Here is a 21,175-nt window from a genome sequence, read left to right on the forward strand (position 1 = left end):
AAAGAAACAATTAACAATTTTCCCGATTTTTATTTGCTTTCTTATTGATTCCATTTTGTTATATCATCAGCTGCCCAAGAACCATAAAAAAGAAGAGATGGCGCCACGACACACCAGGGGGAGCTCAACTACTCTTTCGTTCTTCTTCTTCTTCTTCTTCTCGTTTTTATCGGGCGCGGTGGAGTTTGATGCGACGCGCAGCACAAAATCCCGCGGGATCTACGAGGCCAAAAACGAAGTCAAATAGTCTGCATATGTAAATCTGATATTGTCGACCGAATGTATTATTTAATGTTGCCATGAAATAAAATAAACATCCAGGCTTGCAAGTTGCTAAAAGACAAGGCTAAAAGTAAACGAAAAACAAGTTTGTTATTACTCATAGTCCCTTGCAGCTTCGTGATATATTTTTACCCGAAATTGGCGTCCTAATTTAAAGCGATGCTTTCATCTTCACTTTGTACCAAGCAAACCCGCCCATCTCCGTTCATGTTATTCCGAGATGCTCCCTTTTTGCTCGTTGATTGAATGAACAGTAAAACAGCTTCCAAACTTCGTGTCAATCAGTTCCGTCCAAGAAATCTAATCTCGAAGGGCATTCAAGAAATCCAAAAGTCATTCAGAATTTCATTTCAACATTTTTTATTTCAAAATTGCGTTAAAATACGGTATTATACATTATACAACATATAAAATTCAATTGTTCAAGTATTATTATTTTAACTTAAATGGTCGTCAAGGGGGACGGGAAAAAGAGAATTTCTGACCTAAACATCATCTTTTAAAAATTCCTGCTATAGACTAACATCATGTCCCGCTTCAAAAAATGTTTAATTTTTCCCTCTCGATTTTAATTTTTAAACGACGCGTCGTTAGTTGAACCGATATTCAAAAAATGCAAATCAAACCAACGACACGATGGGGGATATAAATTTTCACCGTTTTAAAATCACGGGTGATAAATTGATAACAATTTTTCAAGTTGTATGAGGACAACAAAGACTAAAAGAGTGGGCAGGTACACATTTTTGTTTTCTCTCCTTTGGGGGGGTTTAATTTAGTTAAAATTTTTCAATGCGTGTTATTTTATTCACCGTCGTCATTAAATCGTAACGGAGGCACAGGATTTGAACAAAAATTAAAATAATCTTTTGTTTGAAATCAATATCATTAGCTCTCTTCAGAGCTCTGGATAACGACATCAATTGTGGAAACAATGAAAACAGTGACAAACTCTCAGGCGTCCCAGAAGAGATCTATCCTATATCAAAAGTCGAATACTCAAATGTCATCAATGACATTTGACATTTCATTCCGGCCAACACAAACGGGCTTTTGTATTGGGCTATTTTTTTTTGTTTAAGTTTATCCAATTTTCTTCCAAAAAATAAAATGATTAAACTATAAGATAGCCATTAATGAATCGAAGCAACTGTCAGAAAAAAGTTCATTGTCCAAGTTTTCCTCAACAGCGCTGAGGTGGTGGTAAGGTGATCTTATCACCCCGCAATTCACTCAAAATACCCGTCAAAGTTTCCAGACCGAAAAGGTATCCGTTGTCGGGTCCCCAGTGGACCCGTTCGTCCAGTCCCAGGTAACCGGAGAAAGTTGTGTGGGCGAAATCGATCATGCGGACATCGACGCAGTCCGACCAGCAGTTGTTGTCCAGCTTGCTGCTGCTGGCAGCATCCAGCAGCACTTGTTCTTTGTCCTCATCCATCACTCGCCGTTTCTTCTGCGTTTGGCTTCCGCCGGCTTCTTCCGTAAACTCTTCGGTCCGGCTGACTTCCAAGACGGGCGTCAATTCGCCCTCATCTTCGCCGGCTGGGCTCATCATTCCGTACTGGGCGTTGCGCTCCAACTCCAGCGGCCGGCAGAGCCTTTGCTGTTCCATGTCACTTTCGCTATCTTCCTCGCTGTCCATGTACATGGCGGCCGTTCGCTTCATCATGGCCGTCTTTTTGATGCTGCTGCCCAGCTGATTGACAGCAGCGGCTGATGATGAGAAGACGCCGCTGTCCGTGCTGTCGGTCGAATTGTCACATTCGTAGCCCGTCGCACTTCCCGATTGCCTCAAAAGTTTCTTGAGACGGAGGCCGGTTTGGTATCCACTGATACTCGTCCAGCTGCAATGTTCGTTGGTGCTGCTGGACGACGAAGAGTTTTGATCCATCATGAAACATTCCAGTCCGCTGTCCACCGACTGGGCTGGGCTCGTGCTGAAAGACTGGGCGTCACAGCTGTCCGTCAAGTAGCAATCGCTCGACGTGTCTGTGATGGACAGCGAGTCGAAATCCAGTTGATTCCTTGGCTGCTGGAGTCGATGAGGGACGGCCACATGTTTCAGTCTGGGTATCTGGGCATCCGAGCTGGACCTGGTCGGCTTGTAACCAGCAGCACTTTGATGAGCAGCAGCCGTGACGAGCTTCCGGTGTTGGTAATCATCGGCGTCGCAAATTCTTTCCAGTTCGCAATCCGAGTTGGATCGCCGGCCGGCACCGCCAACAACAACCCCAGGACTGAGAAAATGGAAATCCGGGCTGGAGAAATATTCGCTACTTTCGTCGCAACCTTCGTAGACGATCAACAGGGAACTGCGTAATAAGCGTGAGAGAAATGATTTCATGATAGAAAAAAATTGGTTCCGTGCCATCACAATTTGATTTCAATTTTCTATATACCTAGAATAGAAGCGGAACGTCTCCTGTTGTTCGACGGCCTTGCGGAGGAGCCTCAACCGCTCGAGAATGGCCTCGATGATTCCATCGCGTCGGGCTCCGCCACTGGCGAAGAACTGGACCAGCGCCCTGCGAAGTCCGTCAGCGTCCAGCCGTCGGCCAAAATATTTGTCCCGACTGACGAACTTGTCCGACGTCGCCTCGTACACCTTTTAGAAACAAACAAAAAGTTAAAAGTTGAATTATTATTTGACTGGATGGAAATAGAATTGTTCAACTAAAATAGGATATCGGCCAATGCCAAACAACAGCAGGATGTTGTCAGTTATTATCCGCTGCGGATAAATAAGCCAAGTGCCTGAGGGCTTGCAGATATTCACAGTGTCTTTTTAAAAGTGGAGCCCAAAAATAAACATAAACACGTATAGCGTTTAGCACTTTTAACTTATACATTTCGACCTAAATAATACACACCTTCATGCCACAGAGACGGAGTCCGAGGGAGGCGGATGTGCTGGCTGCGCACTTGGCCATCTGCCGGGTGCGTTTCTCGGCGGAAGCGTCGTCGCCGTGCTGCCTGGTGCCCATCTTCAAGTCCAGCACGCATGGACGCTCGAACTTGAAAGCGGACGCCACATTTTCCAGCATCATGAAAACTGTATGATGGATAAACGAGAGTCGACCAATTAAAATTGATTCGACACTCAATTAGACGCAAACTGGAATTTTAATTGGTTATTCTATTTAGTCTAGAATCTGAGCTTTAACTAATTCGGTAATTAGTCCAGGGTTCGGTTTTCTCTAAAGGTTTTCCTCTTGCAAGACGGCCAGCAGGAAATCGGACACGGATATTTAATGATACAATATACCCTCCAGACTTATCCATTCTATTAACGTGCTTGTCTGAATAGGATAGAGTCCCTGGATATTTCCTGGATAGACTCATTACACATTGAGCCGAGAGAGCAATAAATCATTTAGTTGTGTTCCATCAGTTACATAAGAACCTTTTACTGGGCAATGGACTGGATAAAAACTCACTCCATCTTTTTTATTCTCTTGTAATTGTTGCCCTGGACAACTGGGACAGGGGTCAATCGAGCCGGGGGGAGGTGGCCAATAACGGTCACATTCAATCAGGAGGCCCGGTCAGCAGGTATAATTGTCCAGCCCAAAGGGCGCCCATCAATTTCTCGCATTTCCTTTCGCAAATACTCGACAATAAGAACGTCAGCATGACCTGGACATCCTTGGAAATGACATAAACGTCCCCATCCTTTTCAATGGATAATAACCTCATCCCGTTGCGCCCCAACGGATTCAGGACGTAAATTACATTTAGGCTGACGTGACCTTGTTTTATGTCTACACTATAAGGAGCCTATCGTTCATCCGTCCAGCCAATCAGTCGTCGAAAATGTCCGACGGCCATATATACACACAAATTCACGCAATGTGCATACATACAGAAGAGAGGGGGGATGAGAGAAAGTTTGGCGAATGGCCCAAATCAGTCATTGGCTTTTGGGTCTTTTTTATCTTTTCTCGACGCGCGGAGATTATTTTCGTTTGAACGTGCAGAGCTAAAAGAGGAGAGCTGCTGTTGGTCTGCTGGGGTACACGAGAGCGCTGGATCAGAGCGGGAATTCAATGGAATGCAGCGTGCTCCCAGAGAGAGAGAGAGAGATGTATAACTGGCGACTATTCCATATGGGTACGAAAATAAACCGACGAGACGATATAGCCTAAATAAAAATTCCGACTCACATTGAGACGATCCATCAGTGTAGGTGTGGGCCGGATGATAGGAAATGGCTTCATGGCCGGCCAGGGATATCCTGCGCGCATCAAGAGATTATAGAACCAATTAAATTTGAGTTGTCCATGATTGGGGTGGGTGGAAAAAAGGTTTTCGGGGGGTTTTTGTACCTCAACGGGGCGTCGTGGCGGCTGTTGTGGTGCGACGAAATTTCCGAATGTTCGGCCGTGACGCTGATCTCGTCCATGGCGAATCGCCTCCAGTATTGGCGGCCTTCTTGATGCCACGTCTGGATCACACCTATGCGAAATAGACAAAAGAAAAAAGCTTGATTATTATGACAAGTTAACGTTGATACAACCCCTCCTGGAAATTGATTATTTGACTATAAAGAAAAGAGCAATGCAACACCGACCCGACAAAAGCCTATAGAACGTTCTGATTAAGTAAGTAATATCAGCGCTTATTAATAACTGCGGTACGGTACTTTGGGTCCGCATAAATATGGAATCACGCCATAAATGCAGTATAACAGGCCGTTGGTATAGGATCAGCAGCTTATCACCATTGAATAATGCAGCAAAGCCCGTCTGAGTTTCACGCTGTTCACGGAGAACTGGCAACGCAAGTTGTTCAATTTGTCTCAACAGCAAATAAACCAGGATTGCATAAATTATTAACTTGTTGTTGTTATTTGCTTTGGCCTTAATAGCACCGAATAACCAAATTCCTTAATGGCTAAAATGGGTCAATGATTGGGTGGGTATATCTTTCGTACCTTTGCACTGGGGCGTGAAGATACGAATGTCGGCTGGTGCGTTCAGGTAGAAACTCAACTCCCGCGGAATCAACGGCTTGCAAACGGTGGATTGATCCAGCTGCAGGAACTGGGTGTGGCCTCCGACCTAATTCGAACATTAGCAAAGAAATTCGATTAGTATTAATGAGCTATAGATTCCCAATTTGTATTAATGTGTAATACCTGGTGACAAAATGGGCGGAGGAGCGGACAAGGATCGGCCGGAAGAGGTGGTGGCGGTTTGATTTGCTTGTCCGGCAAATGCTGTCGATGCTGCTGATGATCCTCTTGCAATTTGAATTTTTTAGCATTGCGCTGGACGTCCATTGCGCGTTTTGTTATCGATCCCGGTGGTGGTGGTGGTCGCTGATCAAGAAATTCCTCGTTTCACCCAACCGCATTCCAACATCCGCCAACTTATAAAAACAACAACAACAACATTTTTCCGTTATAAGTACAGTAGATTTCGCTTCAAATAATTCAACCAGACAGAAATGTGTCCATTAGTCACGGACCAGAGTTTTCCAACGTGAAAGTTTTCGACATCTTGCCAGCAATAACCAAATAATTCCACTACCAACACAATATCTGTGCCATTCGAATTGCCATTCCCAATTGTTGTTGTTGTCATGATGCCAACAATTCGCCTGCGCCAAAATTCGCACACAAAACTCAACACACTCGTTTCCATCCTACAACAACATTTTACGTAATCCTTTTATGGAAAAATTTTAGAAATGGCGATGAGTTGAATAAGAGGGTGTCTGACGTCATAGCGAGAAATCTATCGTTGCTCGTGCAGATCCCTCACTTTATTCTTCCGACTGGAAAAATGAACGCATATTGACGGCGGTCTGATTAAACAGACAATTAACATAAGCTGCGTATTACGACGAGTGTACATGTCCCTGCCGGAAAGGTTTTCCTCCATTGATGCCCAAAGGCGTAATACATTTCCGCTCCATCAGTTAGTATTTCTCATCGTAGAGAAAAAGAAAGGGAATTCCCCACACTCTCCCGATTACATTTTTCATACCCGGAGGAGCACTAGTAAATAGTTCCGTCCCGCGTGTGTAATCAACTTTTTGGCGTCTCCTCCGTGTGTGATGGAGCGCAAATTCTGCGCAATATGCCGGAAAAAAGAAAAACTGATTACAACAAATGGCGAAAAAGGATATAAATAAATCTGCTGTTGCCGAGTGCCAACACAGCAGACGACTGACGGACTCTCTCGTGCACAGTCCTTTTGCGTGTGCACGACAGCTCACGAATTGTTCTTTTTTTCCATTTTCGCGATTAGAGTTTTGCAGAGTTTCTTATCGACTCTGACAGTTCATTAGTTGGATTGCCAACGGGAGGAGCTGCGCTCTCTCTACTCAGTAGTCATTTCTCCCGAGCGGTGATGGCCAATTCCCGCTCGAAGGGCAGAGCAATCTCTCCCGATATCATTTCGGGAGTCGACGAAAAAGAGAGAATGACACGGGGAGGGGTCGAATAGAGGTCATACGCAAACAAGAGATTACACAAGTCAAGTACATACACAGCAGCAGCAAATAATAATTTTCGTGAATATTACGTGACGTGAAAAACAAAATAGTCGTCTAGTCTAGAACTTTGACGGGTTAGCGGACTCACTTGAGAATAGAACGAAAATGTATTACCGCTCGTGTGTAACTTTCTGAAATCCATCAAAAGTCGAATGTACATAAGTTCTCTCCCCTATAGTGAAAGTTCTTATAGACGTGGTCGTCGCGGGATGCGCAAATATATTCACGAAGGGTTTTCACACAGAGTGAAAACGAACCCCCCTTTTGTCGCTGCGGGGGGTAATGTACCCAGCAGACTATACGGCGGGATAAATATTTAAATAACGGATAGTCTCTGCTGCCAGCTACTGCTCAAAGTCTGGGTCACGAACTGTGCGGGATAGGAAGTCACGATGTTCTCTGCTGTTGCCAACCGGATTTCTTTTTTATTTTCTAGCGGAGCAGCAGACAAGATGGGAACGAGTTTTCTTTGACGTGTCGGACGTCACGCACGATATCACACGAAACTGTTGTGCAGTCGGGACAGCCAAATTCAACCAATAGAAACAAAAGAGGAGCGACGGGCCGAGACTGACCCAACCGAGTGGCTCACGGCGACTGAGTTGAACCTGAGACTCGGGACGTGAAATAATAAGACCCGTCAGGCGATTAGGTTTCCTTTCACGAGCGAAAAACGCACAAGAGAATAACCCTAGACGGAACACTCACGCAAGAGTTGTTATATTGCGCAAACATTTTTTGGCCCGACTCTATAGATTGCTGATGTGCACTAGACAGACTCGACGGAATTGCGTGTAAGATTGGTCGAGGGTTTTTTTTTTCGTTCAGTCCCGCGTCATTGCTCAGAAGAAGGACGGGAGGGGGGCCCTTGTTCGAGTGACCTGAAACATTTTTACTGGGCGAATAACAGTCGAGCGCATTGACGTCACACGTGTGTACAATTCTTACATCTTTCTTATTATTACATTTGCGCATTTGTTTTAAAAAAAGAATCACGATCGTGACAACAGACGGTCGGTTATTTCCCACACATACAACTATGTTATATGAGTTGCTGGGACAAGGTAATTTGTGTTAACGATTTGTTGTCCTTGTGTTGACCACACCAGCAGGTTCTCGGTGGTAACGTGAGTAGCCCTTAAATGAGTAACGGACGTCGTTAAAATGAAATTTGGTCGGAATAACATTGGACACGCTGGCCCAGCAGCAGCTGGACTCGTTAGATTACGTAATTCGATCGATTTATATGGAATCTGTCGACCGAGGGGAAAAACCCAATTTCAAATTTATTTTTCCTTTTTCGCCAATAATATTATTGTCGACTGTCCGTTTGTGTAGAAACACGAACGCTGACGCCATTCCTTTTCCCGTTTCCATTTCTTTTTGTTTGAAAGTGGGTCAGGCCGTTCGATCGATACTGTGAGCAGAGGAGCAGAAAAACGCCATGAATATTAAATGCGGCCGACTAGACTTTTGATATGCACAAATACTTTTGATATTTCTTGTTGCTCATTTTTTCCCGACTGTCGCACCCGTTTCGACATTTCGCGAGTCCTTCGGTGCTGATGGCATCCCTTGAAGGGATTCCAAGATCGATGTCCGATAACAAGGACGTGTGTACATCACATCCGCTGGATATACACCAGCTGGATAAATGGCCATGAGAGACGGAAAAAGGTATGCCGAATTGCTGCAATGCCAATTCGGTTGGCTCGCAACATTTTAATTCGCGGCGGGAAAATTTGAAAAAGTCGCAATGACGTCATTTCCTGGAAAATTCTCTATTTCGTAATAATGTCTGAAGCTTTTTTTAAAACTGAAATTCTCGGTATAGAATTGCCCACTTACTTATATAACTTGTAATTTCCGGAGGCTAGATATTAAAATCCTGAATGGCAACCAGATATTAGGCGACTGACTGTCTGGTTCCACCCGTGCGTGTGATTTTGCATTTCATTGAAAAAAGAATCTATCCTCCCGCTGCGAAGCAAAAAAATAATCTCTGCCAGGTAGTTTCCAAACCGTGAAAAATAAAAGAATGGCACAACACAGCTGACGGCAACTGTTTCTGGGTTTTTGTGACGTCATCTCGAATTAATGCGCATTCTCCCATTTTATCTTTTATTATAAATGTTTCTTTCTTTTTTACTAGCAAGCACGAAAAAGTTACGACAATTTTATATACGACCTGATGAAATGGGACTCGTTTTTTTTAACCATTGCAGGACGCCATGTCGTCACGCTGGATGTTATATCTGATGAACGCGTGAACGTTACACGCTATAGTAGACTGCTGGGGTTGACTCGACGACCTCATGATCAACCTCAATTGTATACTGTCACTCACGAAAAAAAATAAAGTTTTTGAATGAAGAGGATTGTCGATGAGGGGGTCATAGCGTCCGCCAATTCCTAGTTGCACGAACGCGGGAATTTAAAAAAAAAAAGAATCGGTAGAATTGGGCCTGGCCTTTTTCCATATGTGTCAAGAAAATCGTCTCGGGAGTGAAATGGAAATTCGGGACAAGGTATACACACACACACACACTAGTCCCTTCTCTTTTAAATAAGAAAAAAGAATGGTGTGTTACGCAGCGTTGCATCAGCCAATATCCCGTTATTATTATATTTCTTTTTTAAAATTCACTGCAGGGGGAATCTCTTCGCAAGGCCAACGGTTCAAAAAATATTTCTTTTCTACTGGACCCGTGTTGTAGCCAGCAGGGTTCAAAGCTCTCGGCCTCTTTTTCGTCTATTTTTAAATCCAAACCTTTTGGCCAGTTTCTTTTATTGTGCAGTCGTACACACATCGAGAGAGTTGAATTATTTGCTACCGGTTAATAGCACACCGAGTGCTGGTGTGGGGCTTCCTTTGTGTCTACTTCCCAACATTTGTGTGCCGCCGCCGAATATAATCCGCACACAACAAATTCACTCACATTGTGTAAGGTTTGGTTATGCAATTCGTTTCAAACTTGAATAGGAGGAGCATTAACTGGCGCAATGGAATATTTCAAATCTCGTTATGAAAAGAAGAAGCCGCCATGTCTGATGTTCACTGGGCCTGGACGATGGCGAAATGTATACACATAACGGGCGACGCCCTTCCGTTACAATCTAAACATAGATGGGCCCCCCCATCCATCATTCCTTTTTTTGACTGTACGAGTGTTGATAGATAGAAGCCCCCCTCCGTATAGGGGAGTTTCACTGCCGGCCTGGAGCACCCCTCAAAAAATTTCCGTCCGTATTGATCCGGGCCGGTGTCAACCAATCGGAGAAGAGCTGTACAACGGTAGAGCCGGGGCCAACAGCTACTTGTATGTGCAGTGAAACGATGGCACAGTCAAGAGAGTGGGGATTCCCATTCGGGTTTTCTCTACTGAACGCCAAAACTATCCTCCCACCCACCCAAACCAACTGAACTTTGTGCCAACAAACGTCCGGAATTATTTACTCGACTCCCGCTAAAGTCATTTCAATAACTGCACTAGTGTAGAGCCTATTAAGCTGACGTAATATACGAAACAAAATCAAATGCCCTCCCCAACACTGAACACAGTTGACTACTTCACTTGCCAAAAAAAGAAAGATGGACGATGCCTAAAAACTATCCCGACTAATCAAAAGTTGAAAACCGTCAGCTGTTTGCTGATGATGACGGACCTCCCGGGGTTTCGACCGAACAAAACGACAAAGTCGGAATTGGAAAACAACAAAAAAACATGGCCAACGAACGACGAGTGTGGAATAACAAAGAGAGAGAGACTTACCTTATTGTGCAGAAATTGGTTTTTCGGGATAGATCCAGCCAGCGTCGTTCGTTCACTGTCCAGAAGAAAGAAAAAAAGAAATTCCGTTGTCTGATATTTGTTTTTCGTCTTTTGGCTGGAAGAACTTTAATCAAGTTGAGCTGCAGCACTGGTGAAAGAAGAAGAAGATGGGCCACCACCACACACAAACAAAGAAAGTCTTTTAACAGCAGAGCCCGTGTGGCTTAGAATGGCAATGTTGTCTTTGTCTGTCTGTCTGCTGCTGGGGGTAGTGGCGAGTTTTACACACAGCTGCGGGAAAAAATGGGGGAGCTCGGCACGAAACGGTGTTGACTCGGAGACGAGCAGTCGCTCTGTGAGCCGAGCCCAGCAACTAACGCATACAGTATAGTCCCCCCACCTCTCTTCTTCCTCCTCTCTTTGCACAGAAACCCCACCCACCTCTGGTCCACCTCCTCCCCCCTCCCCTTTGGTGTATGGGGTCCTTTAAGTTGGCACGTCGATTCGGATCAACGAGTCACGTGACCCGTTTCTATTGGCTTGGCCCTTTCTCTTTCCGTACGCATTCACAAAATAAAAGTGGGAAGATACGCGAACGTCTTTTTTCTTTTCTTTTTGCTTTTCGATGAACGCGGGAGACGAATATCTCTAGTGAACATCATCGGCACCGTCTAAGTGACTAGAGAAATGGAAGATTTGTAAATGGATTTCGTGTAATTAACGTAGGGTAAACGACGAATCTCGTGACTTGTTGCAAATCGTCGTTCGAGAGTTATTCCTTTATTAAATCCGAAGTTTATTCTTGAAAATTTATAGAATTGTTATCCTGGGCTCCTGATGATTATGGTAATTGCCATTGACCTTATCATATGGGGAACGCAAACAAATTGCCATTTCAAAGCGAGTTAGAATGAATTCTCTCGTTTGCTTAATGATTTGTTTGATATTCAGGAAATCACTTAAAAATACTGATGTCCGGATCAGAATATCAATACTTAATTGAAAGCGTAAACCGATGGCGTTGAGAGCGTCTTTATAACGATAGAACGCATCTTAATATTATGTAATTTTCGAAAAAATACAGTCATCAACTGTGGTAAATCTTAATATGTAAAATGTTCACTTTTAAATTTTTTAGGCTTACATAATATTCACTGAAATATTCATAGAAGTTGACAAAATATAGGGCACTCAACAGAATTTAAAATACCGAAACTGTCACATCTCTCCCATTGGAGAATCATTTCAAATAGACCGCAATGTTTTATTTAATTTAATTAAACTGCCTTTCTCTGAGAAAATAATATTAAGTTTCATTCTTCACTCTCGAATCGTTTTTTCGAATAATCGCGGCGAATAATCAGGCGCCTTATAAATTTCATTTAAATGAACTGTATCTGCACTGTCTTAGTGATTAGAATAATGCGTGATTGGTATTGGAATTCGTGTTACCCACGAAGTTTAAACGTCAAGAAGCGCGACACTGTTAACCATTCGGAATCCGATATAAGCATTCTTTCAATTAGAGCCTAAGGTTATTATTAAAAGATTAACATCTTGAGTTCCGATACCATCCAATTCCTAACTAAGCTTTAGTCATGAGAGCTTCGGAAAATGGTTGTATTGAAGTAATATTATCGGATTACGACACTTGTATAAACCAAGATACGGGTCTCGATGTTATTACTATCAGAAGAACTCAAGGATGCGGAATTAGAGTCCGAAACTGTAAATAACTGATATCCGAATCAGAATATCAATTAACTAATACGTGCGTATGCTAGTGGCGTTGATAGCAAATCTTTAATATCTCAACTCTTCGTTATAAGTTGAAACGACGACAAACTGCAGTCATCAGCTGTGGTAAATCTTAAGACGTAAAATGCTCAATCGTACATTTTAAGGCCGACATTAAATTCGCTTAAATATTCAATAAAGTCGACAAATTATAGAGTGTTGGCTCGGAGTATTCAACGTCATTATTCTCTCGAATCGTTTTTCGTAAAATCGCGGCAGTTTTATTTCGATGGAAACCTCTCCGTCTCAACGCTAGATGGCTCCAAAATGAGTAAGAAGCGGGACTTTTGAAATTTCTAGCAAAGTTTGATTCAAGTTGGTGCTCACTGCTCAGTGACAATGATTTATTGTGAAAAATGAATGATATCTCCATCACAAAACGGACGTCGTTTTGAAATGTTGTATGTATGCCCTGATGAGAGTGGAAGAATCATTTTCCCATTTTTAAATACCGTCACAAAGAAAGAAACTTCCGGGGTGGACCTACGGACTTTTTTATGCGGGCAGATCTCCACGTGCTGTACCGTGAATTTCTGCAATTTGTCGGATTCAAATCGAGGGGGTTGGGAATAAGAAAATTCGCAGTAAAAACGGCGGTCATCTTTTTTCCCCCATCTTATAAAGGGAGGAAGCAGGAAGGGTAAGCTTTTTTTCTCTTGGCGGAAAAGGGCGCCTACAATAACAACCGGAGGTCATTTTTAACCATTTCTTTGAGCTTTTTTTTGATAATGTTAGAAAAAAATCAATTCGATGGATATTATGAGCTACTTTAGTATTTTTTTTACGTGAACTGTGTTTGTGAACAATAGTATCATTCCGTGAGCTTTACTTTTCTTTGCACCAGTTAATTCTCTATGTTACACAAGCGCTCGATGTATTCATTGACACTAATGATATAAATTTTTGTGTTACTATTTTAGAAGCCACATTTTTTATTTTAACATACGGGCTGCTCATCGATGGATCATCTATCTATTAGGCATAATGTGTCATTATGAATGCCTAATTTAATAGAGGTCTTTCTGGGAAATGGAGTAACCCATCTCTTTAAGGAAACGTTCACACTACTTGAGCAGCAATGTGATTTATTACAACAAAACTAATAGAATATCAATGATATTTAATAATAGCCACGGGTGGCGAATGAAATGAAGATCTATCAGTCGCGTATACACTAATAGGAAGTTAATCAAGAAACAAATTTCCGTTTTACAAAAACGTCAAAGTTAATATCAGAGTTCATTTATTACTTGATCGATAAATAGCAACAATTGCGTTGAAAAGCCCATACAGTCTGGCAAGTTTATTAATTATGCCGATTGTAAATTCCCAGACCAACGTCAATTGTTAAATGAAAGCCGTTCGATCGATCATTATATTCGCGATCAAAATTAACACGATCTCACGTTCAAATCGTTGAGATGCGTCTAACGATTCCACAGTTTCGAACCTACTACGAGTCTAAGTTTAAAATTTGACAATCTACGCAACCAGGATATTTACGTTGGTAATAAAAGCCATCAAAAAGAGATATGAAGGTATTAAGTCGGTAATACTCGAATCGCACCACATCTCGCACGATAACCCATTGACACCGTTTAGCATTTATACGTATCGACGCTCCGTCTACTTTCAGGTCGACGGACGACGTAACATAAAGACTTGGCAAAAAGCCTAGCAAGAATTCTTTTACGACATCCTAATAGTTTCGCCTGTGTTATATCGAGTGCTTCTGTGCATTTACAACACCCAGTCTCATATATATATACTATGTGCAGATAGAGATACTTTTCAAATAAAAAGGTATTCGACGTTTATTGATCCCGAATCTCCCAATCGAAATGAAACGGGAAAGTTATCACAATTCCCGACGGCTTTTTCTCGTGTTTCGGTTTTGTGTAGTATAGTAGTATATAGAAGAAGCAATGGGACTAGCCTATTTTACCATTCACGAGAAATCGAACGCGATATTAAGATCGATTTCCGAACAAGAGTTTCTCCGCCATAGTCTGGAACGGTTCGTGAAGGTTAGCGAGTCCATGTCGGCCGACGAACGAACGAGGGGCTCGTCTGCTGTTCTTTCTTTCTTAGAATCCACATCACGCCATCATTTATAATACACATGATTTCTCCACTTCAAAAGGCCTGGCAGTGGTGGGGAGGTCTGCGTCTACGTCTTGTTGCTGCGCAAACACGTTCTTCGTGGAAATTGCGAAATCGATCTTGACCAGGAAAAACCATTCATTATATTTTAAATAATGCCAACAAGTGAGCAAATACGACGAAGTTATTGATCTCTTGATACGAAACTGCCTAGCGATGCCCGAGGAAAGAAAAATTGGGCAGAATAAATCAAATGGAATAGCGCGGATTTCACGTTATCGACGTAAAATTTGACCAAAGTTGCCGTCAACTCCCCATCAGAAAAATTGCGCATTCTTGACGGCATGCCTTCTTGACTACGAGGGACGCTATCCATTGATTACTTCCATGGATTGAGTGAACTTTATAATATAACCCATTCACAATAAGTAGATCTGCAAATAAATTTGCCACAAGTGAAACACCACCCGATTAAAATGTGCATGTTTGTCTCACAATCATCACTCACTTATCACAGATTTCAAGATTTAAATACAGTCATTTTTATTCGTTTTGTAAAGAATGAATTACCCTAAGCGACAGTTGTTTACCATCAGCCCATCTATTTCCAGAAGAATTTCTGGGTTTACGGTCTTCTTTAGGGAAATTCTTACTACATCCATAACACTAATTTTACATGAAAATATATACTTGTCTTAAGGTAATATCAGCTGTAGCGATAAATTGTTCTTGTCCGTAATAAAATTCTGGATATGTAATCTTGTTTATATCTATGCGTCATTCAATCAAATACGCACAAGTTAGTAAGATTAAAGTTCACGAAAAAAAAATTGTCATTACATTTCCTGTATACCAGCTTTGTTTTTTAGCTTCTAATCATTTCTCAGTTCATTCGTCAAACAGCGTGCATTGTGCTGCATTTTTTAAAATTTGAGTTGCATTTTTTTTTCAAATCGCGCCAGTTTTGTTTTTAACTATGCATCATTCGTTTAACGACGCACAAGTCAGTAAGATTATACAATGAATGGTTTTTCTGGTCAAGATCAATTTCGCAATTTCCACGAAGTACGAGGTTGTGCAACAACCAGACGTATACAGTAGACACAGACCTCCCCACCACTGCCAGGCCTTTCGAAGTGGGGCAATCATGTGCATTATAAATGATGGCGTGAAACGAATTCAAAGAAAGAAACAAGAAACAACAGCAGACGAGCCCCTCGTTCGTTCGTCGGCCGACATGGGCTCGCTAACCTGCACGAACCGTTCCAGCAGACCATGGCGGAGAAACTCTTGTTCGAAAAACGATCTAAAAATCGCGTTCGATTTCTCGTGAATAAAAAAAAATAAAAATAGAAACTGTCGTGATTTTTCAAAATAAACGATTCGAGAGAATAATGAAGAAGGAAACTTAAAAATTATTATCTCAGAGGAGCTCCAGACTTTCAGTCTCTAGGAAATGAAATTTTTATTTCTCAAATCGGAGAGATGGGACGGTTTCGGTATTTTAAATTATGTGGGATACTGCGAGCCAACTCCCTATGATTTGTAAACTTTCATGAATATTTCCGCGAATTTATTGTCGGCCTTAGAAATTTACGAGTGAACGTATTACGTCTTCAGTATGACCACAACTGAGGAATGTAGGTTTCGTAGGTTACATAATTTAACGATGTATTCTTTCGTCAAGATACGCTCTTAACGCCACTGGTATGCGCACGTTATGGATAATTGATATTCTGATTCGGAAATCAGTCATTAGGCTTGCTTCCCTGGAATCTATCAAAGAGCTGACATCCTCTAGAATTTTTAGAGATTCTATGAGACGCACAGTCAATTGGAGAAATATTTAAATCTGTTGCTGTGTGCCTGTGTACACAATAGCATGATTTGAATGTTATCAGGGAAACATCTGTAAATTCAATTATGTAAACTACGGCTATTATAAAGGAATAATTTACGAACGCCGAGTGATAAAACTTCTAACGAGTCTCTGCGTTTAAACTTCGTGGTTTCCACGAATCCTAATACAAATCACGCATTTCTCTAGTCACAAAGACAGTGCCGATACAGTTCATTTTTAAAGAAACACAACTTATATGTTATATGGTAAACAAAGAGCGGATGTACTTGTCGGAATATCCACGACTGAAACAAAAATTTAGAAAATGCAGTTACGCACCCTGTTCGACGAATAAACTGAGAAATAATTAGAAGCTAAAAACAGGGGTGTTGGCTCGCAGTATTCGACAGAATTAAAACTACCGAAAATGTCCCATCGAGCCCATCTAAGATATAAAATTATATAAAGACTGGAAACCCTCTGAAATAACATCGAATTTCCTTCTTCATTATTCTCTCGAATCGTTAATTTCGAAAAATCACGGCAATTTTCTTCTTTTAATCTTTGCGTCATTCGTTCAACGACGCACAAGTCAGTAAGATTAAAGTTCACGAAAAATATATTTTAAATTATATAATGCTACCCATGTCTTGTATATTAGCTCTGTTTCTAATTATTTCTCAGTTCATTCGTCAAACTCAAAAAGCGTGCATTGCTGCATTTTTTTAAAATTTTTGGATTCAATCATGGATATCTAGACAATCCGGTCCTTGCATACTATATATACTGTATTTCTGAATAATGAATTGCATCAACACTGTCTTAGTGACAAGATTGGTGCGTGATTGGTATCAGGAGTCGAGTAAACCACGTAGTTTAAACGCAGAGTCTCTTAACTCGTTTTACCAATCGGCATTCAAAAGTTATACCTTTTAAATAGCCGAAGTTAATTTGATTTGAATAAGGCGGATGTTACCCTGCAACCCAAATTATTTCCCACTACTGAGAACTCCTCAATAGACGAAACCCAACCCACCATATCAACATGGTTTTTAACCATGCGATCACATCACGACCACCGCAATGCGATCGACATCTTATTGATATGAGTGGGATCATTAGTTGAGGGTAACAACACTTAAATTAACTGATGTCCGAATCAGAATATCAATTATCCATTACGTGCATATACTAGCGGCGTAAAGAGCGTGTCTGTAACGATAGAACATATCGTTATATAACGTCACCTACGAAAGCTACACTTGTCAACAATGGAAAAAATTAAGACGCATAATGTTCACACAAACATTTTAAGGTCAACATTAGATTCACTGAAATATTCATGAAAATTGACAAATTAAAGGGTGTTGGCTCGCAGTATTCCACGTCATTATCCTCTCCAATCGTTTTTTTCGAATAGACGCGCAATTTTATTTTGGAAGATAACCCCTCCGTCCCAACGCTAGATGGCTCCAAAAAGTGTAAGAAGCGGGACTTTTGAAATGTCTAGCACAGTTTATTCAGGTTGGTGCTCGGTGACGATACTTAATTATGAAAAATGATCTCCATCACAAAACGGGCGTCGTTTTGAAATGTTGAAATACATGCCCTGATGAGAGTGGAAAAATCATTTTCTCATTTTAAAATACTGTCACAAGAATTGATGGAATCGATCCTCAAACTTCAAAATTGTTAAAAAAAAAAACTTATTCGCTCGTCTGGTCGGGTTCGCGTGTCGGTTGGATTGCCGATGGGACTTTTGTCGATGTAGTTTGTTTCTCAGAAATCAGCCCATCACGCCATGGCATTAACTATGTAGATGATTGGCCAATCTGGCAACAAGCATTGAGCCGCCCGTCTGGCCGCCTGAAACTCTAAAGAAAACTTGTGTCTTTCCTGGAAATGGCAAAATCGATTCCCAAGAAAACTGGCCTCTTATTTTTCGTTGGTTTGTTTGTTGGCCCCCTCATTTCTCAAACAAAAATTCGCACGAATCATTTCGACATGTCAAACTCTTGTCTGGGGAAATAATATCCACGTCCGACAGACGAGACGCGCAACAACATGTTGACGGCCAAACACAAAAATATGCAGGAGAGATAATCATTTATTGAACCTAATCGGAGAGCCTATAATTTATAATAGTCAAAGTAGATAAAAGGTCGAACGCACCGGTGCAAATCCAAAGTATACAAGTCTATGCCCGAGGCGGAATTCCTAAATGATAAAACAGGATCGCACTGCAATATGTTTATGCGACGGCATATATACCTTTAGCTGCGCGCAATACCGTGTTGTATACTACATACGCTTGTGTACTATAAATGAGGTAGTAAATTTCTGTGTGTTGCGTAGAGTATAAACAGATGAGAGCTCGGCAGTCGGGAGGGACGGTATAAACAAGTTATGTAATCAACGCGCAGTTGAGAACAGCCAGCGGAGCGGGAGAAAGCTATACGGCCCTGCTGCGCTGTTTGTTGGAGAAGATGAAAGCCACGCCGCTAAAAACTGCGCCGCAGATTTGCCATTCAGCGCATAAATATTGCGTATAGACTCAAAGGGAAGCCCATCAACTTTACTTAGTCCGTATACGCGGATTCTCTATAGCAACTAATGGGTTTTTCGACTGCAATTTCTCCCGATACTACAGCACAGTCCCGGCAAATAAAATAAAAAAGTCGTTTAATTATAATAAAAAAAAGATAAATCAATAGTTGTAATCCAATTCGCATCAAACGACCTGATGTAAAACCTCTAGAAAGAGCTGTGTCCATTAGAAATACACGGCAGGCAGTTTGGTGTAATTGCATTAGTTTCTCCGAAATCTTCTCTCTCTCTTTATTTATAAGATCAAAAGCAGGTCAAACTCCATTTTCATGAGAGAGGAAAAAATCAAATAAAAATAAAAACAAGTTGCGGGGCTTTTGGTTCTGTTCCTTTGCCCAAGTCCTTTGTGGCAGCAGACTACACACACACACAAGACGATTATCGATGGAGTTATTTTTAGTTGCGCTCTTTCTTTTCTTTTTCCCATAATGAATATGTGTACACGTTACTAACATGTCTACATATACATTCTCTGCTGCCCGGTTCTAACTTGGGCTCTATTTCAGTAAAGAACGAATCGATCACGCGCACTTTGTACCTATACTCTCTTTGGCCATGCGATATCTGAATTATCGCATGACATATCCCGTCTTGTTTTTTGTTTGTCAATTCATCGACTGAAAACTTGTAAAGATAAAAGCCACCAAAGACAAAATTATGATCCGATCGACAACTTTTTTTTTGGTGCATTGTTATCAAGGTCAATTTGTACATTGCCCCGCTGTTTAACAGAGGCCAAATATCATGTGGATTGAAGCATTAACCGGGTTATAAACAATCTACTTGTTTCTATAAAAAAATCAACTTAGAAAAAAGTAGGATTTTAAAATTAGGTCATTCATTCATCGGTGTGGCGGCCGGTCCCTCTCGGTCATATACAATTTTCTAGTTGAAAATATTTAAATTCGATTGTTTACATCCACAGACAAAGTAGTGAAGTACAAAACAGGCCTGATCTGCAGTCTCTTCTGTGTTATTTAAAAAAATACCCTGACTGAGTGAACAAAAACGTCAAGAGAAAACAGACCCAGTCAAAACCGCCTATTAGCTCAGGAATATTCGTACTCCGTTCTCTGTCACGATTTATAACCTAACGCCATCAATGAAGAATAGGGATAGATTTTTCCTACCTTTTCTATGACTGGGAAAAACGGCCAGGCATCCGCAAGTGCTCCATCCATCCGCTGAAAAGTTGAATCCACCAGACGGGCGATAGGAAAAAGGGCCTCAGTCTCGTGAATACACCCACACTCACATGGGCGTACACGAGAACAGAGGGGATTTAAAGAATGAAGAAGAAGAGAGATGTAACTCGGTCGACATCGGTAGTTTCTCCAATCCAGAGGGATGCTTGAATCTAAATGGAAAATGAAAAATGGGTTACGAATCTTTACGAATAAATATTGACAGAAACAACAAGTCAGGTAAAGTTGAAAATGATACACTGGTTAAATCCTAAATTGTTATTAAAAAGGAGAACTCAAGTTTTCCATTTAATGCATTTGTGCAAGTCATGCATCAATAAAATATCTAAAAAGTTGTAGGAACAACAGTCAAACAAATCATTATCCCAGCGAAGATACTGAGATTGTTGTTGTTGACACATCGATACCGGCACAAACAAAACTTGCATTTTGTGTTGTTATGAAACCTCACGCAGGTCTGAAATCTACACAAAGGAAAAGGTTACATACTGCAAACAAACTGCCATTGCATCGAAAGACGGGCTTTACATGATAAATGCTAGTCGAAAAACAAAAATAACATTTCAGAAATTTGTAACAGGTTTTCTCTTCTTTTTAAAGCTCCCATAATCATTCCATTTGTTTTTTCAGTTTTATTTACCTCGGGAAGTGGCATGGAGAGCCACGACACCAGCAGAGTTAACACTTAACACGACGACCACATTTTAAATTAATCATTTGATTGGCTGTGATACTTTTCGTAAATGTAATTAAAGTAATCGTTCAGTTTTCTTTGTGATCTCGCACTTTTTCTCGTTTCGAAACTTGTAACGCAGACGACATTAATTTAATTAATCGTGCTTGAAGATATCGATATAGAAATTAAGAATCGACAAAAGATAAACAGCAGTTTTTTCAACCTCCAGTTAAATGAGTTAAGATAAAAATAATTAGACGGAATAAAATAAACAGGAGGACGATTTAAATTTCATGCCAAATAGTTTATTTTTTTAAAACAATTTTTAGTTTGCGTACAAAACTATTTACAGTCAGTCAAATAAAGTCGAAATTTTATTCTCAATAATTTC

At 41.1% G+C, this 21,175-nt stretch overlaps 1 protein-coding gene across 3 annotated transcripts; it reads right to left on the minus strand.

Annotated features, from left to right (window-relative positions):
- Positions 1–625: 625 nt before the first annotated feature.
- LOC124202632 (inositol hexakisphosphate kinase 1-like) lies at positions 626–20,886 on the minus strand. 3 transcript variants are annotated; one of them, XM_046598979.1, is made up of 10 exons: positions 20,749–20,886; positions 20,034–20,260; positions 10,557–10,611; positions 5,420–5,652; positions 5,216–5,342; positions 4,608–4,737; positions 4,446–4,516; positions 3,153–3,334; positions 2,682–2,887; positions 626–2,594 (listed from the first exon to the last, which is right to left on the minus strand). In XM_046598979.1, exons 4-10 carry the CDS (start codon positions 5,561–5,563, stop codon positions 1,466–1,468), a joined length of 1,989 nt encoding a protein of 662 aa, XP_046454935.1. In that variant the 5' UTR covers positions 5,564–5,652; positions 10,557–10,611; positions 20,034–20,260; positions 20,749–20,886; the 3' UTR covers positions 626–1,465. The 3 variants fall into 3 exon arrangements, with proteins under 3 accessions (XP_046454935.1, XP_046454937.1, XP_046454936.1); XM_046598981.1 differs by lacking the exon at positions 10,557–10,611; XM_046598980.1 differs by lacking the exons at positions 10,557–10,611; positions 20,034–20,260; positions 20,749–20,886 and adding an exon at positions 6,898–8,294.
- Between the last annotated feature and the right edge of the window lie 289 nt (positions 20,887–21,175).

The sequence above is a fragment of the Daphnia pulex genome, chromosome 9 (genome assembly GCF_021134715.1).
Source record: "Daphnia pulex isolate KAP4 chromosome 9, ASM2113471v1".
NCBI lineage: Eukaryota > Metazoa > Arthropoda > Branchiopoda > Diplostraca > Daphniidae > Daphnia > Daphnia pulex.

Excerpts from the sequence above, each read along its gene's own strand:
- LOC124202632 (XM_046598981.1), bottom strand. The coding sequence starts at position 5,563 with ATGGACGTCCAGCGCAATGCTAAAAAATTCAAATTGCAAGAGGATCAT. Across the intron at positions 4,517-4,607 it reads CGCCACGACGCCCCGTTGAG|GATATCCCTGGCCGGCCATG; the intron begins GTACAAAAACCC and ends TGATGCGCGCAG. Across the intron at positions 3,335-4,445 it reads CACTGATGGATCGTCTCAAT|TTTTCATGATGCTGGAAAAT; the intron begins GTGAGTCGGAAT and ends TCCATCATACAG.